General features: G+C 41.5%; 2 protein-coding genes and 1 pseudogene across 10 annotated transcripts in view; 1 reads left to right on the plus strand and 2 right to left on the minus strand.

Moving 5' to 3' along the window:
• TTC28 (tetratricopeptide repeat domain 28) overlaps nt 1-11412 on the minus strand; it is a 603016-nt gene extending 591604 nt beyond the window's left edge. For 2 of the 3 annotated variants that reach the window (XM_079151219.1, XM_079151217.1), the window contains exon 1: nt 11182-11412. In XM_079151219.1, coding sequence (XP_079007345.1) covers nt 11182-11283 — 102 coding nt within the window. In that variant the 5' untranslated portion in view covers nt 11284-11412. The remainder of the gene's footprint in view (nt 1-11181) is intronic. The other variant, XM_079151218.1, reaches the window with a different exon arrangement.
• On the plus strand, nt 4117-8814 carry LOC306668306 (small integral membrane protein 8-like; annotated as a pseudogene). Its single transcript has one exon. The product of its transcript is annotated as a small integral membrane protein 8-like (transcript).
• A 4652-nt stretch (nt 11413-16064) lies between the features above and the next one.
• Nucleotides 16065-27592, minus strand: part of CHEK2 (checkpoint kinase 2) — a 37893-nt gene continuing 26365 nt past the window's right edge. For all 6 annotated transcript variants that reach the window (XM_079151359.1, XM_079151356.1, XM_079151358.1 and 3 more), the window contains 6 exons: nt 25712-25798; nt 24798-24961; nt 24459-24574; nt 23031-23116; nt 18571-18651; nt 16065-16299 (listed from right to left, as the gene is read on the minus strand). In XM_079151359.1, the coding sequence (XP_079007485.1) occupies nt 16210-16299; nt 18571-18651; nt 23031-23116; nt 24459-24574; nt 24798-24961; nt 25712-25798 (624 nt within the window). In that variant the 3' untranslated portion in view covers nt 16065-16209. The remainder of the gene's footprint in view (nt 16300-18570; nt 18652-23030; nt 23117-24458; nt 24575-24797; nt 24962-25711; nt 25799-27592) is intronic.

A 27592-nucleotide genomic window follows, 5' to 3' on the forward strand; every position in this document is an offset into this window, starting at 1 on the left:
GTACTGGGGAATGAACCCAGGGCCCCAAGAATGCTAGGCAAGTGTTCTAGAAACAAGGTTTTGCTATGTTGTCCAGGCTGACCTCAAAACTTGTGACCCTCCTACCTTAGCCTCCTGAGTAGCTGATGACAGACGTGCACCACTGTGACTGGCCTGAGCTAATTTTTGTGCCTGCTTTGAAGAAGAGGTCCAAATCCATTCTTCTGCATGTGGATATCAAGCTGTGCAGCATCATTCTCTTCCCAACTGAGTGATTTCTGCACTTATGTAATGAACATCTGAAATCTGAAATCTGACATACTCCAAAATCTAAAACTTTGAGCACCACCATGATACCACAAGTGGAAAATCTGACACCTGTGCATAACACAAGCACACTAAAAATGCTGTATAAAACTCCCTTCTATGTGTATAAGCTGTAAATGAAACATGAATTTCATGTTTAGATGTGTGTCCAATCCCTAAGACACCTCATTATGTATATGAAAAAATTCCAAAATCCAGTCAGGTGTGTTGGTACACACCTGAAACATCAGCTACTTAGGAGGCTGAGGCAGAAGAATTGCAAGTTTGATATCAGGCTGGGCAACTCAGCAAGACTCTATCTCAGAATAAATAAAAAGGGCTTGGGATGTACTGTGGTAGAATGCACCTGAATTCAATCCCCAGTTCTTTGGGGGGAGTGGGGAGTCAATTGACCGTAACTGTAAGGATTTATTTTTGACTTCTCAGTTCTAGTGATCTATGTATTATCCTTATGCCAATAGCACACTGTCTTGATTATTGAAGATTTGCAATGAATTTTGATATTGGAAAGTGTGTGTCCTTTAACTTTGTTCTTCTTTTTCAGTATTAGTTTGGCTATTCTGGGGACTATGAATTTCCATATGGATATTAGACTCAGCTTATCAGTTTCTGTCAATTTAAAAAAAAAAAAAAGGCAGATGTGAGTTTGATCGGGATTGTATTTAATCTGTAAATCATTCCATCTTAATTTTAAGTCTTCTGGTCCATGAACATGGGCTTTCAAGTAAGATGTGTTCTTATTTTAAAACTAAATTTCTGGGCTGTGTATATATCTGTGATAAAGCACTTGCCTGGCAACTTAAAAGCCCTTGGTTCAATATTTGGCACTACAAAAACAAAAACAAAGACAAAAAACAAAAACAAAAACAAAAAACTTAATTCTGTAACCTGGTCAGCCCAACTGCTAAAAAAAATCATAATAATAATAACCAAACAAAATATCCTCAACCCTAAAGAACAGAATCCATCTCAGCTTTATTTGATGCCAAAGAGTTCAATCATGAAATAGTAGCCCAGTTAAAAAGAGATTCCAATATTTTGTTAGAATCTCTCCTTTAAATATAATCATCAAGCCAGGTGCAGTGGTGCATGCCTATAGTCCCAGCTACTCAGGAGGCTGAGCTGAGGCAGAAGGATTGCTTTCAACTAGGAGATGGGGTTCACCTGAGCAACACAAAGAGACCCATTTCTTTAATAACAAAAAAGGGGCTGGAAATGTGGCTCAATTATAAAGACCTGGGTTCAATCCCTAGGACCACAAAAATAATAAAAATAATAAAATTAAATATGTAAATCTAATTATCATCCTCTTCTCTCATCTCCATTTGCTTCTACTTCCTACTTATTCAATTATTTCCCAAACATCTTTTTCTTTTAACTTACTATATCATTTCTGCCCCCTTCTCATCTTCAAAATTATTTTCTTCTAGTCTATATATAACCTTCTAAAAATAAGCACTAATCTGTTTTCCATATGCATAATGTGGCAAAATATAAGTAATGCTAATTCTATTTTCCTTTTATGTAGATTGACAACATTAATCTTAGTAATTTTCATCTTTATTAAAGTAATATTTTTCATGCAATTCTGTAATTGCAAACAATATTGATATCAAACTTGGAAGAATATTGGTATCAAATGAAAGAAAATATTTGCAAGAATATATTTTAAAAACTCTTACAACTCAATGATGAAAAGATGAACAACTCAGTTAAAATGGACATGAATTTGAACAGACTTTTCTCAAAGAAGATATACAAGATATACATATTTCTGAACTATGTCCATAGTAAGCTGAAATAATTACCATGGCAGTTCCTGAACTTCACTATGTCAAGCTTAGCTGGTGATAGTATGGAAATTGTAAGTACATAACTGTGTACAATAATGGTGTCTTCCCTCAGTAACATTCAGAGTTTACTTTTTTATTCTTTTTACTCCTAAAACATTACAAAGTCAGGTTTGTTGTGTTATTTAGACCAGTTTAGACTACTACTTCTACGCAATCCTAAATCTTTATCTATAAAATAGAACCATATCTAATAATAAATTATCAACTGTTTGTCAAATGGAATCTCAAAAAGTCACAATGTAGATTATTATAGATTAGCTTCATACTATTAGTCATTTAAAATATGATAAGGCATGTTTCTTAGACTGAGGTAATCACTCCTAGAAGCAGGGTAGTTATGAGACTAAAAAGGGGGTTTTAGAAGAGGTCACAGTGATGTCAAATAAAACCACTCTATGACACCTACTTCCCTGCTTTTTCTGTCCTACTCTCTAATTACTATGACTACCTGTTCAATCCTCCCATTACTACTTTTGCTCTAGTAAAAGGGACGGACGAGTGTTTGGTCAGTAGTCAAAGAATAAAACAACGTTTTTTTCTCAAAAATAAGAAATTACTAATGGTTTTCAATGATAAAGTTCTAGTAAAAAAAAGTCTTTTTTTTTCCATTTTTATTTTTGTGATAAAAACTTTTGTATTGATAAGGCTTTCAGCAATAAAGTAATAAAGAATTATATTGAACCATTTAGTAGACATCACCACAATGGAATATAGCCAAAAATATTTATCTTAAATTCATCAAGTCTTTTTTTTCTTTTTTCAATACTGGGGGTTGAATCCAGGGGCCATCTACCACCAACCTATATCTTGAACCCTTTTTATTTTTGAGACAGGGTCTAAGTGCCCAGGCTGACCTCAAATTTGTGATCCTTCTGCCTCAGTCTCCCAAGGAGGTGGTATTATTGGCATGCACCACCACAGGCCCCATCAGCTTTTTTAGGGAGAGGGGAGTGGGTACCGGGGATTGAACTCAGGGGCACTCGACCACTAAGCCACCTCCCCAGCCCTATTTTGTATTTTATTTACAGACAGGGTCTCACTGAGTTACTATGGCCTCACGAAGTTGCTGAGGCTGGCTCTGAGCCCTCGATCCTCCTCTCAGCCTCCCGAGTCTCTGGGATTACAGGTGTGCACCACCGTGCCCAGCCCCATCAACTCTTTATACAGCGTTTAGTTCATAGGCAACAGAAGAATATGACAAATGACACCACATGGCAGTTACTAGAAAAGTTCAGGAGGTAAGGCACTCTGCACGACAACTGTTTGGTCTTTGCACTGCATCTCATGCAATGTGTTGTGAAAAAAGGAACCATGTCAGATTAAGAGACTTAGACATTAATTAAGCACGGTCTATGACTTAGACAGACCCAACAGCTTTAAAGGACATTTTGGGGTTGACCAGAAATTCTGAATTTTGTCTGTACATTTAATAAGAGGAAAATTTCACCTAAATGGGAAGTAGGATAGATCACTGACCGAAAAAAAAAAAGACTCGTTTTTTTCTATTTTTATTGGTATATTATAATCATACATAATGGTGGAATTAGTTGTTACATATTCATAAGATTAGACAAAGGGGAATGAAGGGAAGGAAGGAAGGATGGGAATAGGAAAAACAGCAGAATGAATTGGACATACATTTCCTATGTTCACATACGAATACACGATATGTGTATTCCATATGTGTAACTCCATATCACATTCAACCACAAGAATGGGATCAAAATTGTAATGGGCTGCAACCCATGTATGTATAATACATCAAAATACACCCTACTGTCATGTATATCTAAAAACAACAACAAATGAAATTTTTTTTTAAATCTCAGTTTCAAAAGAGTATCCAGGGGGCTGGAGTTGTAGCTCAGTGGTAGAGCACTTGCCTAGCGTGTTTGAGGCACTGGGTTCGATTCTCAGCACCACATATAAATAAATAAAATAAAGATCCATCAACAAATAAAAAATATTTTTAAAAAAAGAGTATCCAGGTCGCAAGTGCCAAGGGGAAGTGACCCCATGGAAGGTAATTAGTCAGCATTACTCAAGATGTCTTCACCACCTGAGCTACCAATTTAAAAAGGAATCACCAAAAGAGAAAGTCTTTCCAAACCCAGGGCTCAGAAGGATACGCACAACGACCTTATTTCGAGCTGTGAATCCAGAGCTCTTCATTAAACCTAACAAACCTGTAATGGCTTTTGGGCTGGGCAGCCTTCTGCTGTGTGTGGCTTATACTGGCTATCGACACACACAAGAGAAAAAGGACTTCTATGAAGCTATTGATAGTGAAGGGCATAGTTATATGAGGAGAAAAACTTCTAAATGGGATTAAAGGGATGGTTACTGCGATGAAACTTTATTAAAGGCTCTGAAATCTTCAAAGGAAAAGAAACAGAGTATCCTTATGCAATACAAACCAGCAATGCCACTTTTTAGTATTCACCCCCACTTCCCAAAAAAACAGGAAACAAGGACTGGTAAATGAATGTTCATAGCACCTCTAGTCACAGTTGCCAAAAAAATAGAAAACAACCCAATGTCCATCAATTTGTGGGTGGATGGCTCATGAATTGTAGTATACACATATAATGTAGTGATACTGAGTAATAAAATGGAATGACCTGTCGTTTCTACTGACTGTGGTAGGATTATATAACTGTATATGTGTCTGAATGTGTAGAACCACATAAATTGGTAACCTCTATTGCACATAAATTATACCTAAATATAGCTGATTTTTCAATATTTTTAGTTGTAGGAGGACACCAATACCTTTATTTTATTTATATGTGGTGCTGAGGATCGAACCTAGGGCCTTATGCATGGTAGGCAAGTGCTCTACCACTGAGCCATAACCTCAGTCCTATAGATGATTTTAAATATAATAAAATTGAAGATGTTTTGTACAGCTTTTTTATTTTACTTAAAATGCCAATATACTTTTATATGTATGCAAATATTGATAGAAAGATGCACACAAAGTGCCAGCAGGATTATGTATCAAGGTATTGACGGCAGTAATCACTGGGTATTTGTATGTTATGAGGTTTGATGGAAGCATTTTGCTTCTTACATTTTCTAATTTCATTCAATGCACAGGTGTAGTTTTTACAATAGTAAGAGTTTTTTATTAATTTTTTTTATTTTTACAGACTGCATTTTGATTCATTGTACACAAATGGTGTACAACTTTTCATTCCCATGGTTGTACATGATGTAGATTCACACCATTCATGTAATCATACATATACATAAGGTAATACTGTTTCATTCTACTATCTTTCCACCCCCCACCCTCTCCCACCCCATTTTCCTCTACACCATCCAAAGTTCCTTCATTCTTCTCACTCTGCCACCACCCCCCCTCGTTATGTATCATCATCCACTTATCAGAGAAAACATTTGGTCTTTGGTTTTTTGGGCTTAGCCTATTTCCCTTAGCATAATATTTTCCAACTCCATCCATGTACCAGCAAATGCCATAATTTTATTCTTCTTTATGGCTGAGTAATATTCCATTGTGTATAGATACTGGAGTTTCTTTATCCATTTGTCAATTGAAGGGCATCTTGATTGGTTCCACAATCTAGCTATTGTGAATTGAGCTGCTATGAACATTGATGTGGCTGTGTCACTGTAGTATGCTGATTTTAAGTCCTCGGGGTATAAATTGAAGAGTGGGATAGCTGGATCAAATGGTGGGTCCATTCCAAGCTTTCTGAGTAATCTCCATACTGCTTTCCAGAGTGGCTGCACCAATTTGCCACTCCACCAGCAATGTATGAGTGTGCCTGTTTCCCCTCTTCCATGCCAACACTTATTATTGCTTGTGTTCTTGATAACAGCCATTCTAATTGGAGTTAGATGAAATCTTAGGGTGGTTTTAATTTGCATTTCTCTAATTACTAGGGATGATGAGCACTTTTTCATATATATGTTCATCAACTATATATTTTCTTAAAAATAAGTATCAGCTTTAATTTTTTAAAAAAGGAATTTTTCTTACATTAACATCCACGGGTTATCAATTTGTGGATTTGTGGGTTTTCAATTTACTTACAATGGTAATTTCAGGTGTAAATTTTTATCGCTAAAATAATATTTACAGAGTAGATATTTTAGCAATAGTGTAAATATTATTTTAGCGATAAAAATTTACCTCCAAAATCACCATATTTACAGAGGAAATATTATTTTCTTTGGTCACAGTGAATACTCGTTCAATGAACACAATTCGTTCCAAGCATCATATTTGTATCATGTTATATCTCTGGTTTCTTCCTTTAAAAATTAACAATCCACCTCAGCTACTAAACAGATACCAAAATAAAAATATTTACTCCCCCTCCCCCATGCTCTACCACTGATTAAAACCCCTAGCCTTTTTGAGTTAGAATCTCCTTAAGTTGCTGAGGCTGGCCTTGAACTTGTGATCCTCCTGCTTTGGCCTCCCCAGCAGCTGAGATTACAGGCCTGTGCCACTACACCCAACCCCAAATAAAATCACTTCTAATTTCAAACATCAACATTTTTAAGCATTAGCAAGAAGTATGTTGGCACAAGCCTGTAGTCTCACCTACTCCAGAGGCTGAGGGGAGAGAATCACTTGAGTCCATGAGTTCAAGATCAGCCTGAGCCGTTAACATGACTAGACTTCATTTCGAAATAAAAATAAAAATAAAATTTAGCAATAAGTCAAATGAAACAAGAATTGTAACCATCAAATCTAATGAATAAATGCTACTTCAGCTTTTAAGAGAAAAGTTTATTTAGTGTGAAAAAAGCATACTAAATAAGAACTGCGGAGTAAAAGTGAATAACTTTAATCACACTTTCATTATTTTTAATATTTGGAAATACATTGTCAACTATCCTATACCAGCCTGGATTTACTAAGCTTTCATAATACAACCATGTGGTGTTTGAGACTTTGTCTTCTCTCTATCTCTGTTCCTCAAGCACTTACCAGGATTTCTTGGGTTACAGAAAAGTGATGGGGACGGGAAGAGGTTTGTGGGTTTTGTTTGTGGTTTTTTCTTTCAGGGTATTGTGTGGAGGGAGGGGGTCTGTGGTTTGGGAGGTTTTCTGATTTCGTGTTTGTTAGTTTGGGCTATTTTTGGCTTTGTTTGTTTTTATCTTTTTTCTTTTTTCTTTTGGGGGGGTTTACCTTTAACTGGAGTTAATTAGCAGAAGAGAAACAACAAACATCAGATCCCTGTCACATGCAAGGCGTTGTTCTAAACATCTACCTACATTCTTTTATTTAACAATTCTCAGGGATGGATGTCACTGTCTCACTGTGTGTATGAGAACAATGAGAAGCACAGCAGTTTAGACCTGTCAACACTCATACAACTAGTTAGGAAGATAGCCAAAACAAAGACATATGAATCTAGATCTGTATCCAAGTTCATACTTTTGCTTGCAACGTCCATTCTTCCTTGTTAATTTTAGGGGGAAGATTTGAAAAAGAAAACTGGAATAAACAACAACTAAATGATGAAGTTAAAAACTATATCCAAAGTCAACTGTATTTCTAGCAATGAGCAATATGAAATTTTAAAAATAGTTCCATGGGACTTTACCTTGGTTGTAGAGTGTGTGCCTAGTATGTATAAAGTCCCGGGATCCATTCTCAGCACCTCTCCACTCCCCAAAAAAAGTTCCATGTATAATCCATATCAAATAGAATAAAATATTTTTTAAACTATTTTTAAGTGCACGACTTATACCCTGAAAACTACAAAGTATCATTGATAGGACAGATCAACACATCACTATAAAATCCAAACTGCCTTTTTTTTTTTTTGCAGAAACTGATAAATTGAACCTAAAACATATAAAAATATAAGGGAAATAGAATGGCTTAACAGTCTTGAAAAAGAACCATGTTGGAGGAGTTACACTCAATTTCAAAACCTATTACCAAGCTACAGTAATCAAATAGTGTAGTGCTGGCAGAAGGACAGATATATAGATCAACAGAATAGAATTCAGAGTTCAGAAATAAAACCTTACATATGGTCAACTGATTTTCAATAAAGGGGTACAAAGATCATTAAATGAGGCACAGTCTTTCCAATATATGGTGCTGGGGAAAGTGAATATCCATATGCAAAAGAATGAATTTTGACCACTAAATCATACCATACACAAAAATTAACTCAAAAGGGATCAACAAACTAATTATAGGTTAAAGGCATAAACTGTTAGAAGAAAACATAGGCGTCTATCTTCATGACCCTGCATTTGACAATGGATTCAGCTATGACACCAAAGGCATGAACAACAGAAGAAAATCTGAGCTGGGCGGTGGTGCACACCTGTAATCTCAGAGGCTCGGGAGGTTGAGGCAGGAGGATCAGGAGTTCAAAGCCAGCCTTAGCAAAAACAAGACCCTGTCTCTAAATAAAACACAAAATAGGGATGGGGATGTGGCTCAGTGATTGAGTGCCTCTGAGTTCAATCTCTGGAACCACCCTCCCAAAATGGACTTTATTGAAATTAAATACATTTTTACATCAAAGAACATTATCAAAAAATTGAGCCATGTGTGGTGGTGCTCAACTGTAATTCCAGTAACTCAGGAGGCTGAGGCAGGAGGGTCTCAAGTTCAAAGCCAGTCTCAGCAACTTAGAGAGATCCTGTCTCAAAGTAAAAAGGGCTGAAGATGTAGCTCAGTGATAAAGCACCCCTAGGTTTCATCAGATGTACAAAAAAAAAAATTTAATAACACAATAAGATACTACTTCATACCTACAAGGATGGCTAAACTTAAAATACTGAAAGTAACAGGTACTGGTCAGGAGGTAGAGAAACAGCAACCCTTGTACATTACTAGTGATGGGATGTAATATGCAGTAGAGCCTCAAAAAACACTGAGTTCCTCAAAAAGCTTAACAGAGTTATGTGACCTAGCAATTCTACTCCCAGAATATACCCAAGAGAAATTACAACGTATGTCCATACTAAAACTTGTACACAAATGTTTTTTAAATATCTTTTAGATGTTGACAGACCTTTATTTATTCATTTACTTATATGTGACGCTGAGAATCAAACCCAGTGCCTCACACATGCTAGGCAAGCACCCTACCACTGAGCCATAACCCCAGTCCCTATACAAATGTTTATTGAAGCATCATTCATAATAGCCCAAAATAAGGGGGAAAACATATATATCAACAGATGAATGCAGAAATGATAGTTGGTATATCCATTCAAAAGAATATTATTCAGTAATAAAAAAGAATCAAGTTCTATACATGCTACATCATGTTTAAACCTCAAACACACTATGCTACATGAAAAAAGTCAATCACAGAAAAGTATAACAGTCCATTATATAAAATGTGCAGAATAACTAATTTCAGAGACAGAAAGGCTAGTTATTGGAAATAAGGAAAGGGCAGCTAGTGGGTAAAGAATTTTTTGGGGGGTGACAAAAAAGCTTTAAAAAGTGATGATTGCACAACTATGAAAATATTAGAAACCACAAAATTATACACTACGAGGGTTAATTTTATGGGAGGTAAATTGTCTCTCAAGGCTTTTTAAAAGACACTTTAAAAAGACATATCCACATAAGCTACAAAAACAACACACTGAGAGACTACAGCACCTAATTTTTCAATTTTTCTTCTTCAGATGCAATCTCAAATCTGAAAGTCAAGTCTTCCTACACTTGCATATTTTGTTAACTGAACAACAAAAACACACTATGGAAGTGAAGCCAACTAAATGAAATTCAACTTGATTAAAAAAAAATCCTCTGAAATATCAATTTTATTTTAGCATTGACTCTGAACTAAACATAAATCTGAATTTCAAAGTATCACATAAAAACTAGGAATACTAGAGGTTTAAGTAAATTGCCAACTTTCCAGAATAAACAGTAATTCAGATTTGCTTTGATGCAAATGTAAATGTTTACCTGCCTCAAAGGAACAAAATCCTATAAGCCTAGTGTTCCCAAGTGAAGAGAGAGAAATATGCGTTTTTTAATTCAGAATTTTGTTTCAGAATTAATTTTAACCTAACTAGGGTATACGGAGTTGATCCTTTACACTAACCAACAAATACACTGCTCTTGACTGGAACATACTGAAAACATGGCATTATAAACAGACAGAAGTTGGGAGCTGAGAAAAATCACACATACAATAAAAATACTACTCTCAAGAAGCTCCTGAAAATGTCTCAAGGGTTCCTATGCTGCAGACTCCTTAGTCATCCAGTCTTCCTATAAATATTTACTGAACATCTACCATGTGCCAGGCACCATGCAGGGTACCAGGATAAACGGCAGGTCCCTGGTTGCAGGAAGCTTACCCTCTACAACTTGCCAAACCCTTCCGATTAAAAATTCAGAGTTTTCTCCCCTATCTTGGGCCTGGGGTGGAGCATGAACGCGCATTTTTACAAAAGGCTCCCAATTATTCCTATACTGGACCATCCCACCCCATCCTGCAGGAGCCCCGCATTCAAAGTTCACTCAGCAGCCTTCACCTTGACCGGCACCCCAAACACACCTCGAAGTCGAGGTGGACGGGAAGCTTTCTGGCATCCCTCTGGTGAGTCACCAGCAGTTGTTGCCTTCCCGGGACGGAGCGCTCACTCCCAACCTCCCAACCTCACCTGAGGCTGGCAGCACCTGAACCTCCCCAGCAGCAGACACCTGTCCCCGGCGGATGCAGTCCACCGCTTAGGTGGGCCATGGTCTCAGGGTTCCGCCCCATAGGGGAGGAGTCAAGGAGAAGGTGCGCGGGAATTAGGCACCGACTGCATACCGCCGCCCCCCGTCCCGCGCACGCACGCACGCACTCACACACTCCCGCGGAAACTGAGGCAGACGGGCGGCGGACCGGGTCCCGCTGCCCGACGGCTCGCGGAGGGGCAGGAACCCCGACGACGAGGGGGCTTCCGCCTCGCGGGCACTCCTCAGCCGCTGAGGCCCGGCCCGGCTTGCACCCGCGGAGTTTCACAAAGAAAGTCTCCCGGCCCGCGCCCCTCACGCACTCACCGGCGCCGGCGCCGGCGGAGACTCGGGCTCCCGCCGTCTGCGGCCCCGAGCCGGGGTCGACCCTGGGGTCGGTTCGGACGCTGGCGGCAGCGACTGCTCCATCCCCACGGGGCCCGGGCCGCGTCCGCCTCGAGCTAACGGTCCCGCCAGCTAGGCGCGCGCACCGCTCCCGCGCGCCATGTTCCCGCCGTGCCGCGCGCCGCCGAGGCGACCCACAACGCCCCCCCGAGCCGCGCACGCGCGCCCCCGCGGCGTCCACGCACACACGGCGCACGCGCGCACTCGCCGCGCCCCCTCCCGCGCGCCCCGCCTGGAGTCCTGTGGAGCCGATCGCTGTTCCCGGCGTCGCGTTCACCCCCGCCGCGCCTGTCCGGCCGGGAGGGAGAGCACGCCGTTCCCGGCTCTGCGCCGCCGCCTGCCGCACTGCGGACCACCCAGGCCAAGCCCATTTCCTGCGCTGCCCCTAATGCTTCATTCGCGTCGTGGGGCGTCGGGCGAGGGTCCGCCCAAGAAGTGGCCGAAGGACTAAGTTGTTGAGAGCCCAGTGCTGGGGGTGTGCAGGCACGTGCGCGAATGTAGGTGGCACCCTGACCGCCAGCATCCTGGGCAGAGCCAGACTCAATAGAAACCAGAGTTCAAGTCCCGCATCTCCACTCACCCTTGGACCTTAGGGTCATAATCCAGCGCTGCACCACGTGCTTACAAGGTGGGCGCTCCACAAAGGGTTCAAGTGTCGCCTCCATCTCCCAACCTGGGAGATTGAGCTTATCACTTGACCAACCCAGACAGCCTCCATTTCTACGTGTGCAGCGGATTTCCTAGGGTTGACCTGGGCTTTCGGGAGACAATGCATCACACGCTGCCTGGTACACAAGTAGCCCTCCAAGATTCGGTGTCTTGGTTCCTGCCCTACCCATCCAAGACTCCTAAAAGTTTAATGAAAGGGGTTCTGTCCCAAACTCTGTGGTATAATTAGCTGGGAGGAGCTCACCCAACCTTGAGGCTACAAGGGACTCTTTACTTCCCACGTCTTCACTTTCCATTCTCTGCCCCAAAACCTCTCTGAAAACCCTAAAGCTGGCACAAAAACAAGAGCAGAGAACATTTTTCCCTACTAGAAAAAGGAGTTTTCAAGAGTCTCTTGGAATTTGTAAGTGGTTGTGCTTATTTCTCTTGGTATTTTCCAGACACGAGTGACACAACTTGGAGGCAAAAAAAGAGAGAGAAAGAAACAAAGAAATATACCTGCTCACATAATTGGAAAGTTCTGGCTGGAGCCTCATTTCTGGCATAGCTGAATCCAGTAGCTCAGACCAGACTCAGCCTCTCTGATCTGTTTCAGGTCTTTCTTTCCTCTCTGATAACTTCATGTCTGTTCAGTTTCTTCCACATAAGTGGCCCAGGCAGGCTACCAAGAAAGCAGGGGCTGTTTCCCAGTACAGGTTGAGTATTCCTAATTCTAAATACTCAGAGGTGTCCCAGATCTTGGATTTTGGAATACTTACATATAATGAGATATATTGAGGATGGGACAAAATCTAAACATGAAATTATCTTATGTGCATGAAACCAAGTTTCATGTATGTAATTTTTCACACAGCATCATATCAATGCTCATAAAGTTTAGGATTTTAGAGCATTTTGACTTTTCAAACCTGTAGTTCCAGCCAGAGTCCCAGGGTTGACTTTATCATTGGACCCACTTGGACTACATGCCCCTGCCTGAGCCAATCCCTATTGGCTAGAACTGGACATATGGGAAGGGGTTGAAGTCAGACCTCCCAGAAGGACATGAAGAGGAAGAGGAAGTGGGAGAAAGGATGCTTCCACCTGAAAAATAGGGAATGCAATTACCAGAAGTGGCACTGAACACAGAGCTGGCACAAATAAAAGCTATCCAGGGCACCATTACATGGGCATTAAATAGGCCCACCAGAGAACCAACTGCCTGTTCTACAAAAGGGAATGGTGGTTACTTCAGTCAATGAAAAATGACCCTCCACCTCTGTTCCCACCACCAACCCCAGGCCTGCCATTTCCCAAGTCTGCTTAGTCAAAGGCATCCAATGACCAGGCAAGTTCCCAAGCAAGAACTGAAAAGATGATGAGGCTACTTTCCTGCTCACAAACTGAGTCCCTCTGGCTACTTACGTGGCTCTCCCACTTTTATGACGGAAGACAACCTTGATGAGTCCCCTACCACATGCCAGGCACTTTATGGACCTTATTCCCCTGAATCCTCACAAACAGCAGAGGTTGTTATTCTTACCGAACCCACTTTACAAATAAGAAAGCAAAAGCTTATCAAGAAACTTAACCAAAGTTCCAGCGAGTAACTTACCCAAAAGCCAATGTTAGGTAAGCACAGCATTGTGTCCATCATGAATGTTGTCATCCCAGCTCATTTTGCTCATATTTCAAAGTCCTGTACCCACCTCCAGCTAGATAGCCAGTGGGAGGAATTCCATAGCAGAAGGAACTTCCAGGGACTTCTCCAGCTCCCAAGTCCGGGAGCAGACACTCAGCTTTTCGATTGTCCCCCAGCCTTATGCCATGACTTCATTTTAATAGGGGAAAGACGTCTCCTGAAAGGAGTGAGGCTAGGAAGAGAAAAATCAGTGTCAAGTGGCCCTGATCAGCAGTTAATGTCTCCCCATTAGGAAATGTATTAGTCTCTTATGGCTGCTGTAACAAGTTACCACAAACTGTGTGGCTAAAAACAATACAAAATTACTCTTGGAGTTTTGTAGGTCAGAAGCCTGAAATGAGTTTCCGTTGGTTCAAGTCAAGTTGTAAAATACTAGCTCCTTCAGGGAGCACTGAAGGGAGCATCCATTGGCTTCCTTTTTTAGTTTCCAGGGGTTGTCTACAGTCCTTGGACCCTTCCTTCCATTTTCAAAGAACATCACTCCAATTTGTGTTCAGTTATCACATCATTTCGCCTGATTCTGGTTTCTCCTGGGTGCCTCTTAAAAAGGATCCTTGTGATAACATCGGCCCCCAAGATAAAACAGGATAATCTCCGCATCTCAAGATCCTTAATCTTGTCCATGAAGTCCTTTTTACAATGTAAAGTAACATGTTCACAGCTTCTGGGGATGAGAATGAGGACAGCTGTTGAGGGTCATTATTCAGCCTATCACGGCAGGTATTACCAGAGTGAGCTAATACAATGTGCTCTGGAAACAGAAGGCTGGCTAACTCTGCCCAAGAGGGAAAATGCCCTCAGAAACCTCAGCCTCCACATTATTCAAATGAGCTAAAACCCATCTAACTTGGCAATCTCAACCTCATTCCTTTCAATATTCAAACCACCTAAATCCCCATCAGCCCTCTGCACCAGGCCAGCCAAACCTCAGAATGCTTACATACCCTTCTAATGGAAATTGTCAACCCCACCCCCACCCCCAGTGCCAGGGGCAACAGCTGTGTGCCCTTGACACCGTCCTAGCTGGTAAGTGGCATTAGAACCATGCTATGGCCACCAAGTTACAAGGCGGTCTAGCGTCAACCAGGCAAAGTTGTAAAAGCAGCACAATCAGTGGGTCAGAAAGAGAGGAATCAGCCATTAGAAATGCCCGCATTCCTGATGGCTCCAGGCCCAGTCATCTGTAGCTTCGATGCACACCCCTTCTTCCATGAAATAATGCGAGTGGGTGTGTTTTCTGCCAAAGATGTTCCAACTTCCACAGATCATAGGGCTGTCCCTGAAGCCAGCCTGGAGGGACCAAATGCACTTAATGGTAAACAAGAGTAAATGCTCCTTCGGGCAGTTCACTGAACTTACTGGCATTTGAGTTCAGACATCAGTCACTTGTGAGTTTTGTCAATGAGTCACCATCCATGAGTCTGAATATGAAACTAAGAAGACAGACATTTAGTTTTAGAATCAGAAAAACCTGGGTTGGGTCCCAGCTTTGCCACTTATCAGCTGTGTGATGTTAGAAAGATTACCTTACTTCTCTAAGCCTAGATTCCTCACCTGTAACATGAGGGTGGTTGGGTGACTTAGCTTGTAGGATCATTGTGAGGACAAAACCAGCCAATAGGGCTTTTGTCCAGGGCCTCCCTAATCATTACTGAGTCAACATACCACATTTACATGCCTTAACTCCACTTCCAACACCCAAACAGCCCTGAAAAACAAGTCATCCATACTTCATTTGGGAGAAAAGACTGATGTGAATTAACATAAGACAACCTTCCTCTTTCTCTTCCCCTCTTGTTGTGAATATTTGCTGCAGAAATATCAATCAATGAGTATGGTGGTAGGACCTCCCTGGGGTGTTACACATAATATCCAGAAGAGGATCGACTTCCTAAACTTGGAAAATTTTGCATATCACAACTTACCTGGTCCCAAGGTTTCAGACTATAGATGTGTATCTTCATCAGAGAAAGGATGAGAATTTAAAACTGGTTCATGATATATACACTAATGTGTATATAGGATAAGAATTTAAAACTGGCTCATGATATATACACTAATGTACCGGCCATCTCTTGGAATCTTGGGCAGTCAGTCACTACAAATGCCACCCCAACCTCCCTGTGCCCCTTTCCCTATAACTGTCTAAAGGTCTTTAGAATTTGTATTCAGCTGTCACTAGCTAAAACCAGGTGACATCTGAGAAACCACTCTGATAACAACAGCCCAAGTAGGGCTTTAGATGAAAAGCACACAATAACTGTTTTCTTTTTCTTTTATTTCTTTATTTATTTTGGTGTTGGGACTCAAACCCAGGGCCTTGCATTTGCTATGCAATTGTCCAGTCACTGAGCCATATCCCCAGCCCCCAACATTATTTTTAAAAAAGAAAAAAAATTTTTTTTAATAAAAGGCAGTCAACCAAAGAGCTATTCATCAAGCATACGCCCAAAGCCCACATTCCATCAGGTTTTTAATCGAATTATCAGTGATTGTGGAAAAGCAATTATTCCCATAATTAAAATACAAGTTATAAAAAAAAAAAAAAAAAACAGACTTAAAAGATGACAGCAGAGTGAAGAAGCACATTTCTGTCGTGTTCACAACACAGAGGTGCGCACACTAGGGCGCTTCGTGCTCTCTGAGTCTTCTGCTTCCCCTTCCAAGGGCCGCTTTCGACTAGTGGAAGGCTGCAAATAAAGGAAAAGGGAGAGATGTTCAGAAGGAAATGATTGGCTTCTATTAAACTTCACCAGTATGCTTCCAGTAAACCCGGGGCACTATGTGTGAAGCACAGTACCAAGAAAAACTGGCAGTCACTGCAACTGAACCCCCACTGGACTCCAATACACTCATCTGACATTTCTCTCCTTGTGGTCTCCAAACACTTAATGATGTACAGACAGTTCAACTAGAATTTTGTTTTTATAAGAAATCTTGCCAGGCGTGGTGGCGCACACCTGTAATCCCAGAGGCTCAGGAGGCTGAGGCAGGAGGATCTCAAGTTCAAAGCCAGCCTCGGCAACTCAGAGAGACTTTGTCTCTAAATATACTTTTTTAAAAAGGGGATGTGGCTTAGTGGTTGAGCACCCCTGGATTCAATCCCTGGTACCAAAAAAAAAAAAAAAAAAAATTAAACATTATTGCATATTTTTATACTTTTATTTATTTACTTTTATGTGGTGCTGAGGGTCAAACCCAGTGCCTCATACATGCTAGGCAAGGGCTCTACCACTGAGCTAAAACCCCAGCCCCACCTCCCTTTTTTGGTACAGGGGATTGAACCCAGGGGCACTTAACCACTGGGCTACATCCCCATCCCTTTTTATATTTTATTTAGAAACAGGGTCTCGCTGAGTTGCTTAGGGCGTCACTAAGTTGCTGAGGCTGCTTTGAACTTTCAATCCTCCTGTCTCAGCCTTTCGAACTGCTTGGATTATAGGTGTGCACAACTGCACCCGGCTCAACTACAATTTTTTGACTTTACAACAGTGCACAAGCAACACACAGATAGTAGAAAATAAACGATAAATTTGGATATCTTTTTGTAGGCTAACAATAGTCTCTCCTGATGTGAGGCAACTGCAGCTCCTGGTCAGCAAGATCACAAGGGGAAGCCCATACACTACGGTATGCAACTGGGGCCAAGCTATGATGCTGACAAGCTCAGTAGATTTGGGGTATTAAATGCACTTTCAGCTTACAGTGTTTGCAATTTAAGATGGGGTTATTGGGATGTAATCCCAACACTAAATACAGGGCCTGGGGCTACAGCTTAGTGGTGCAGTATGTTCTTCACATGCGCTAAGGCCTTGCATTCAGTCCCTGGCACCAAAAGAGAGAGAAAGAAGTTGGCACAGTAGTGTGCACCTGTAATTTCAGCTACTTGGAGCTACTTCGGGGACTGAAGCAGGAAGATGGTAAGTTTGAGGTCAGTCAGGACAACTTAGTAAGATCCTGTCTCAAAATAAAACAAAAAGGACTAGGGGTTGCGGCTCAATTATAGAGTACTTGCCTAGCATGTGTGAGGCCCTGAGTTCAATCCTCAATACCACAAATAAAGAGAAAGACTAATACCTCTCACTCAGAGCCCCAGCCTTTACTCTTTTATGGAAAAGGCAAGCTTCTCTGCCTTAGTTGTTTCCCCGTTTACAAAACGTGTGTGGGGGGGCGGGGGGAGCAGAACTATCATTCATCAAAAGAAAGCTGAACATGAAAGAAGTGGTACTTGTTTATACTTACACAAAATTTTAGAATAAAATTATAACCAATAAATTATCAACTGTCCAAATTTTAAGTTTTCCAACAAATTTTAAATTGAGCCTCTAACATATTTAATCTTGTCTTGCAAAAGAACTCTTTAATGACAGGTATAGCTGTGCTTCACTAATGTATTAAACAATCTTTTTATATGTATATATATATATATATTTTTTTTTTTTAATTGTAGATGAACACAATACTTCATTATTATGTGGCACTGAGGATCGAACCCAGTGTCTATTGAACCCAGTGCCTCCCACATGCGAGGCAAGTGCTCTACCACTGAGCTACAACCCCAGCCCCTGTATTAAACACTCTTATAAGGGTGCTAGAGCCAATCAAATTGAAACAAAACACCTACCACATATATCTTTAGAATGTTAAGCAGGGTGCAGGGATGCATGCCTGTAATCCCAGAAGATCGGGAGGCTGATGTAGGAGGATCACAAGTTTAAACCCAGTCTCAGCAACTTAAGTGAGCACTAACAACTCAGTGAGACCCTTGTCTCTAAATAAAATACAAAATAGGGCTGGGGAGGTGGCTCAGTAAGTTGAGTGCCCCCGAGTTCAATTCCAGGTACCCCTCCCCCCAAAAAAGAATGTTAAGCAATTGCCACTCCTGATAATCTTCAGTCTCATCAGACTCATTTATCAACTCTTTAACCTAGTCTACATTTAATCATCTTCAGTAGGGATACCTGGGTTGGGACCTGGGGTACAGTGATTGATTTATTTTCTTCAGCCAGTAGTTCCTGAAACTTTCTCTTCATGTCCTCATCCTGTGAAGAAATGAAAAACATAAGTAGGCTGTGTTTGAGGGAAAGAAAGTTCCGTTAGAAGGATGGGACAAGGCACCTCTGCAAAGATGGAAGCTGGCACCTGTCCGCTAAGAATGACCCGTTGCTGAAGGAACCACGGCTGCTCACCTCTGCCTTCTGAGTAGTCTCAAGAGCAATCAGAGTTCAGTCAACACTGACTGAACCAAACCCATGTGCCTAAGAGCTCAGAGGGTGAGAGAACCACAGACCCTAGATGACCAGCATTCCAGATCCTGAGAGAGCCGAAGGCTGGGGGACTCCATACAGCTGCCTGAATCCTTCCACAACACCCCCTTGCCTGCCATCAGCAAGGCCATTTACACAGGCTACCAACCTAACAACTGACTCAGCACCCTAAGAAAATTACCCAGTATTTACTGTACACACTGCCACAAGCTCTTGAAGCCCACGATATCCCAAGCTCAGCTCCAATAATGCAAAAGGACAACAATGAACATGACACAGCATTACAGGTGTTTCATGATGCAGGAGGAAAAGGTGGGGTCGGGTGGAGTGGGCAAAGAACTCTTGTCCAAATGTGTGAGGACAGTTCTACCTCTCTGGATGCTCAGTTCTACAGAATTCAAGGATTTGCATTTGGGATCCTTGACAGGTGGTCTGGGATAGTTCCCCCATCTTCCATAAAACAAAACATCTCTAACTAGGAATGAGGGCTTGGGGTCCACCCAGAAAATCTGCTCACCATGAAGTGTGCAGCATAAAGACCCCAAGCAGTTTGACTGCAAAGCCCCACATACTTTACTAACCAACCCACCCTCTCCCTCCCTGTTCCTCCCCCTAAGCCAAGCACACCAGCAGGAGAGGATGCAGGAAGGGGTTTCCAAAATTCAGCAATTTGGTGGCCATAGGAATTATATGGTGCCGGGTGTGATGGCACATGCCTGTAATCCCAGCAGCTCCGGAGGCTTGAGGCAGGAGGATGGAGAGTTTAAAGCCAGCCTCAGCCAAAGCGAAGCACTAAGCTACTAAGTGAGACCCTGTCTCTAAATAAAATACAAAATAGGGCTGGGGATGTGGCTCAGTGGTCAAGTGCCCCTGCATTCAATCCCCAATACCCACCCCCCCCCCCAAAAAAAAGAAGAGAGCTGACCCTCTATCATCTCGCTTCCATCTAGTAGCTGGAACCACCACCTGTTTCCATCACTCTGCCCGAGTCGCTCAGCCCATGCTGGCAGTGCCATCTCATCTGGATTCCCCTCTACACTCCCGGGTGGCCGTAGGGCCTCACTTCTCATGCAGTATCACTTGCCAAAATCCATCCCTTCTTTCCCCCCATACCTGTTCACATCACAGTTCCCCCAGGAATGTCCTCCTTGCCTCCCTGCCGCCTGCCTGGTCCACACTCCTCATTCACTCAGAACAAATTCTTTCTGAGCACCCCTAGATACTGGTGACTCTAACAGGCACAGGGGCCTCCCTAGCAGAGGGACCCCGTAAATATTTGAAAATGCTGACTCAGTCACCCCTCACATAGTTGCCAGGTCATACAGGCTCAGACCGGTTCAGACTACATGAAAATGTGGGTGCCCAAAGCCCTGTGGGCAGCAGCCCTGCCTCCTCTTGGTTAGGACTATACTCTGCACCTACCCCCATCAACATACACGGCCCTGCTCAGTAATGGCTGCAGCCAGCAGCAACACTGACGCAGACATCAGCTTCCTAAGGCGAGGACTTATCTTATTCCTCTTTATGTTCATGTTGCCTAACAGTATCTGACACAGGAGCTCATTAACTGTTCTGAAGAATAAATGCATGAACCAACGAAATTACAATGGAATAATGCTAGGATTTAGATAAGTGTCCCTCAAAGGCCCATGTATTAAGGGCTTGGTCTCCCAACCACAGCACTATTGTGAGGTGGTGAAGCCTCGGAGAGGTGGGGCCTAGTGGGAGGAAGTTAGGTCACTGGGGGCATTCCTCAAAGAAGGCTGTGGAACTCCACTTTCTTCCTCTTCCTCTCTCATTTTTTTCACACTGGCCATGAGGCAAACAGGTCACCACCAGAAATTCCTACTATGACATGCTGCCTCGCTACAGGCCCAAAGACATGGGGTTCCCTTCAGTCATGGACTAAAACCACCAAAACGGACCTTCTCTCTTTTTAAGTTGATTTATCTCAGGTATGTTATAGTGACAGAAAGCTAACACAAATGCCTTTTTCCTTTAACCCTTCTGTGACCCAAGTCTAGTTAGTGTATTTAAAAAACTCATTATTAGTTTATTAACTCAGTGTTAGCATAGGTTGTAAAGGTTCTTATGATCATTTTATTTTGTTTAGTTTTGTTTTTTTGCAGTGCTCGGGATTGAAACTAATGTTTCACATATGCTAGGCAAGCGCTCCACCTATGAGCTACATCTTCAGCCCCCTGGTGGGAGAATTTTTCTGTAAATGTCCTTCCTTTGAGATGTCCGCAATCTATTCAAAAGTATCAAATCATCCCTTGAAGACAAGAAGGAAGGAATCCTCTATTTCAGGTACTAAACATGAGGCAGAAAGAAGACATAAGGGATGTTCCCCAAACCAGACACTGTTAATGACAAAACAGAGACCACGATTCACATTCCCAATGCTCAGCCCCCGGCCAAACCCACAAAACCACTTGGCTTCTGAAAAAACACTCAACTTTCCCAAAATAAAAACCTAACCATCACTAACAGATGTTTTAGATAACCTATCTGCAGCCTTGTCCTCATTCAGCGTTGACTCCGCCTTTGGCTACGAAAACAAAATGTGGACCGAAGAGTATTCACAGGAGACCCCTGTGGCAGAGTTGAACTTCACCTTCTTAGTTGTAAGTTTTCTTTTGAGACAAGAAGTACAAGAAAAATAGGCGATGCTGCCTCATAAATTTCAGGCAGACGCAAGCCCCGTTCCTAGGCCTGGCTGGCCAGCTCTATCTTTTTCAGGCCCAGCACAGCTTCTCAAACCTCTCCACATGGGGACCCCAAGAGTTTCCCCACTAGGATACATGAAAAGAGCCAAGAGGCGTGTTTCTCTTTTTCATCAAAATTAAATCCCTACATCCAAAGGCACCCTTTGTTTCCAAACTCCTTGTCTCCAAGGTCCTGCTGTTTCAAATCTGTGTGGTCTAATAAATGCTAAATCATCTGACAGATTTCTTCTGGGGAGATTGCTATTTCCATGGCAACGTCCAAAACATACATATCTGGGCTCCCCCCCACCACCACCTCTGATGATTTGTTGTTCTCAACCTGAGCTGCCCTGAGCAAAAGTGTTAGGTGTAGAGGATTGGAAAAGAGAACAGCCTTCCCCGAGTCCCAGAAACAGAGAGCTGAGGCCAGACTGCCCAAAGAATTTAGATCAGTTTCTAGCTCAAACTACCTGGTTAGTTAAGTCTGTCATCCCACAGAAAACAGATCAAAAGAAAGTTAATAGAAAGGGGCATGGCCATGCTGAATGGAAATGCAGGAAACAGAAGATGGGACATCCATCAAAAACCTGCCTGGGGCTGGGGTTGTGGCTCAGTGGTAGAGCACATGTCTTGCATGTGTGAGGCACTGGGTTCAAGTCTCAGCACCACATATAAAGAAATAAAACAAAGGTCCATGAACAGCTAAAAAAATATTAAAGAAAAAAGAAAACTGTTAAAAACAAATCAAAACAAAACCTTCCTGGTGCTGTGGCTAATTCCAAAACCAAAGAAGAACCTGACAAATCCACCAAAGACTTTCAACTCTGGCAGCTCTGAATGAGGTCAATGCATAATCTACAGGCAGCCACAATTCCCAGCAAGAACAATGAGGTGATGGGGACCTGAGAGACACAGGTAAGGACCACTAATGGCATGCCTACTCACCAGGAATAAGAATTAAGACCCTTCACACACAATCACATGGAACTGAGAAATGGCTGGATTCTTCCCAGAGAGGCTGCCATCCTCCAGCTCCTCCAGCTTCCCTGAATTACAGTGGAGGATGGCTGGAGTGCAGCCCAGTCCAGCTCACCTGCTGGAGCGGGGCGGAGGGAAGGGTGCACAGCTGTGGGTGGAGCCGGAACAACTTGTCAAAGGAACACAGCCAAGTTGCAGATCTGGGGCAACCCAGTGGAACCAGAACAGGCCATGAAGTGAGCTTGTCCTTCCAAGAGCCATGAGGAACATGGGAAGGTTGAACACCCCAAATACACACACACACACACACACACACACACACACACACACACACACACACACACACTATAAACCTACAGTTCAAACTAAAACAGACCCAACATTGCAAAGGTTATGTTTCCACCTCTTCCTCACCTAGCTCAGGGCTCCCTGTGCTTTTTATGCAAGTGGGTACTGCCCCACACCCACCTGAAGCCATGGGTGACTTAAGGCTTCTTCTGTCGTAAACCGTGCCTTTGGATCCACGACCAACAGCTTCTTGACGAGATCCAGAGCTAAGGTAACAAGAGAATTGGGCAAACTATAGTGAAAAGGATAAATACACTAAATCAGCAATATTAAAGTATGCCAGAATTATAGGCCACCATCCAGAAAGAGATCGTCATGGAGTGAGCAGGCAGTGGGCAGAGGACTGCGAACACCCAGATTGATAATGATGCTCCCCATCTCCCTCTGCTGGGACACCGAAACTTCTTGGCTCCCTGTTCCCTTTCTTGTTGCTGGACTCAAACTAATTAAACTAATTCAAACTAATTCAAGCTGAACTTCTACCCAGTTCTGAGAAATTCAAAACCACACCCAACTCTCCCTGACACCCCAGGACTGGTAATGAGAGTCCCTCAACCAAAGAGGGGCTCCATGAAAATCTGGCTTGTCGGAAATAAAGCCTGACCACTCCAGCGAGCAATGCATGTGACTGCATATTGCAATAATATTATTCCTTAAAGTATGCCTACACTTAACACAATCCTCTATGTTACTTTACTGGAATTTTAGTTTGTAAGTTTCCACTTTTTCTTCTGGAAGTTTTAAAGTTGCATTTTTAAATTATAAAATACAAAATAACTGACATATGCAGCTTATTCAAAGAAAGTTTACAAAGTTACTTATGAGGCTGGGGATGTGGCTTCTGTGGTAGGGCGCTCACCTAGCATGTAGGAGGCCCTGGGTTTGATCCTCAGCACCACATAAAATTAAAAACTAAAGATATTGTATCCAACTATAACTAAAAATTATATATTTTTAAAAAGCTACTTATTCGGGACTGGGGAGATAGCTCAGTCGGTAGAGTGCTTGCCTTGTAAGTACAAGGCCCTGGGTTCGATCTCCAGCACACCCTCCCACCCCAAAAAAAAGCTACTTATTCTTTTGCACACTAAAATAGGTACCAGGCATTTGTGTACATCACACTTAATGTGGGGAGGTATCTTTATAAATAAAGAAAATAGATGGGTTGGGGTTGTGGCTCAGTGGTAGAGTGCTTGCCTCATATGTGTGAGGCACTGGGTTCGATTCTCAGCACTGCATATAAATAAATGAATAAAATAAAGGTCCATCAACAACTTAAGAAAAATTAAACATAAAAGAAAATAGAAACTCAGAGAAGTTAAATAACTTGCCTAAGGTCACACAGCTAGGAAAGAGCAGACCAGGAACTTGAGCTCAATGTGCTGAATAAATAATTTGGTAATTTGTTCTACCACTCAAATTCTGTAAGACTAACAGAAACAAAGAACAGACAGGAGAAAAACACCACAGAGTTTGAAAAGACTCCCACCGAGAACACACCCACATCACAGTAAACCACATATTCTTAAACTCTTTTCGTATCCATACCCTTCTCTGAGACATCTGCCCAGACTTCAGGAATGAAGTTGCATTTTCCACTGGTGATCTGATCCTTCAGTGACACTTGAGTCTTATGCTCAGAGAAAGGTGGATACCCACTAAGGCTTGATATTGGTAGAGAGAAAAAGAGAAAGAAATCAAATGGCATTCTCAGAAGCATTCAGACATACAGATTTCTTGGTTTCAGCATCACGAAAAATCAAGTTTTCCTTTAACTCGGTGGTCGAAAAGTGACCTAAATTCAACATAAACTCACTACCTGAATATGGTTATGCTTTCATCTAATTACCTCCAACCAGATTGTGTAGCAATGAAAACTTTTCTTACCAGATAAAAAGAATAACTCCTAAACTCCAGCAGTCCACAGCACGGTTATACCCGGCAGTTCCAATGGAAAGAAGAACCTCGGGAGCCAAGTAAGTGGGGGTACCACATAAAGTTCTCATGAGAGAGGTCTCCCCCAAAATCTTGGACTGCCCAAAATCAGTAATCTAAAATTAAGGACAAAAGGAATAATTTTTAACAATGTCCTAAAACAAAGAGTATCATAGTCTGCCGGTCCCAAAAGACCCGTAGGCTAGGCTAGTTTTTATTGTGCAGTTCATACCTGTGTTTAATCTCAAGTCTACAAACTCATGTCTTTGTAGGTTCTGGTACTTAATTTTGCACAAAATTTCTGAAGTTATAAGGAACTTGAAGAATCAGGTTTTCCAGTTTAACTATGTTCTTTGTAACCTTATAGAAAGTTTGTAAGGCCTATCACAAATACCCTAGGATTTTAGTTAAGTTACACGATTCTTCTGAGATCCTAGGTGTTCAAATTTGACTACAACATGGAATATCTGCGGAGGTTGAGGAAAAATTCTTGTACCTGGGTGCCACTCTCAGATTCAGAGATGCAGCTTGGGTGCTTTGAGATATATAAAGATTTATTTATTTCCTTATTTATTTTTTAAAATTCTCACAGGAGATTCTAAAAGGAAGCTGGGCTTGAGAAGGAATTCATTCATCTGTTTAGACCCCTCTGAGCACAAGGTGGCTTGTATAGAATGGAGCTCAATAAATGCTCATTAGACTCCAGAGAAATGTTAACCTGATCTCTAAAACAAATGCTAAAAGTGCAAACATCAGATTCTCAGTCTTGTCTCTCTATTTTTTTTTTTTTTTTGCTTTCATTTTTCAAATGAGGAATTAAAAGACACTTTCTACTGGAATGCTCACATACAGAACATAACTTGTACCTTTATAAGACAGTCCTCTTCTTGAGATGACAGTAAAACATTCTCTGGCTTTAAATCCCGATGTATAATGCCATTTTCGTGAAGGTACTGCACAGAAAGGGAGGCATAACCCTTAGATTTATATTTTCCAGGAAGTCCTTTTTTTTTTTTTTAATGTGAAATCAATTTTGTTGGTAATTTAAAACCTGCCCACACTGACTTAAAAACAAGACAGATTGCACTGACTTATAACTGGAAATTCAAAAGTAGAGTGAGGTCAGCAATTTAGTTAAGGATCTGGTCCCTCTTCTCTTTTCTACTACACTAGCGTCTCTGTGTGTGTATGTGTGTAGATTTGTCTTAGGAATGGTTTTTACCTATTTGAAAGATGACTACCAGCAAAAGACATTTTTCTATCTCATTTAGGAAGAAGAGAAAGAATGGTATCCCATCTCTCTTCAAGGGACAATATAGAATATTCCCAGAAACTCGAATTTTCCTCTCCTCTGAAATGGGTACTAGCCTATCCTAAAAGAATCACTGATAGAAGGAATGATATTTCCCTAAAGAAATCAGATTCTAGGGGATGGGGTTGTGGCTCAGTGGTAAAGGGCTTGCCTAGCACATGTGAGGCACTGGGTTCGATCCTCAGCACCACAAAAAAATAAACAAAATAGTTATAAAAAATATATTTTAAAAAAGAAATCAGATTCTACCTTTGACTTGAGGTCAACTGCCAAAACTATACTGCTATTTTTTATCAGGGGGAGAATATTAGGAAGTCAATAACAGTATTCAGTAAACTAAGTCTTTAAAAAAAAAAAAGGAAAAATGAAAACAGCAACTGAGGACAATAAAGCTTGTATTTCACAATTCAAGAAAACAAATATCCATTCACATTGGCAGAAACATAAGGTGTTTAATTCAATAAAATTTAAATGACTGGGGCTGGGGAGGTAGCTCAGTCGGTAGAGTGCATGCCTTGTAAGCACAAGGCCCTGGGTTCGATCCCCAGCACCCCAAAAAAAAAAATTTTAAATGACTGATATAAAATATTTTGAGACAACACCAAAATAAAAACAAAAAAATTCCACCAAAATGATATCCCAGTCCTAAGAATATTTTTAAAGTGATTCTATAAAACATATATTTGCAGATTATCTGTTTAAATACTCAGTTAGCCTATTCCGACATGCAGACTGACTTCAGTCTTTGAAAACTATAGTCTAAAATAACAAAAAAGAACACACACAGAAACATCAACATACTGTCAGACATCTTTTCTTTTTTCTTTTTTCTTTGTTTTTGTTTTTGATACTGGGGATCTACCACTGAGCCACATCCCCAGGGCTTTTTATTTTTTATTTTGAGACAGAGTCTTGCTATATTGCTGAGGCTGGCCTTGAACTTGCCATCCTCCTGTTTCAGTCTCCCAGGTTGGGATTACAGGCAGGGACTACCAGACCCAGCATTTCTTTAGAAAACAAAAATGTTATGTATGGAAAAAAAAAATTTCATTAAATTAAAAAAAAAAAAGGTCTCAAATCCATTGATCTGTATACTCGATTCATTGTAATATTCTTGATCAGTTAATAAAAGAGGGAATAAACCAATAAGGGAGATAAACACTAGGCAGGTGACAGCCACCATTAAAAAGGGCTTGAGGGCTGGGATATAGCTCAGGGATAGAGCACTTGCCTAGGCTGCAAGAGGCCCTGGGTTCCATCCCAGCACAAGAAATCAAAACAAAACAAAAACAAAACAAAACCAAAAAGGGGGGCCAGGTGTGGGGGGCTTATGATCATGGACTCCAGTGTTCTCTGGATGTCCCTCTGGGCCAGAGGGAAAATTCTCACACTTCCAGCAGGAAATTAATCTGATGAAACCTTCAAAGTCAAACCC

This window comes from Sciurus vulgaris, assembly GCF_902686455.1.
Source record: "Sciurus vulgaris genome assembly, chromosome: 8".
In the NCBI taxonomy this organism is placed as follows: domain Eukaryota; kingdom Metazoa; phylum Chordata; class Mammalia; order Rodentia; family Sciuridae; genus Sciurus; species Sciurus vulgaris.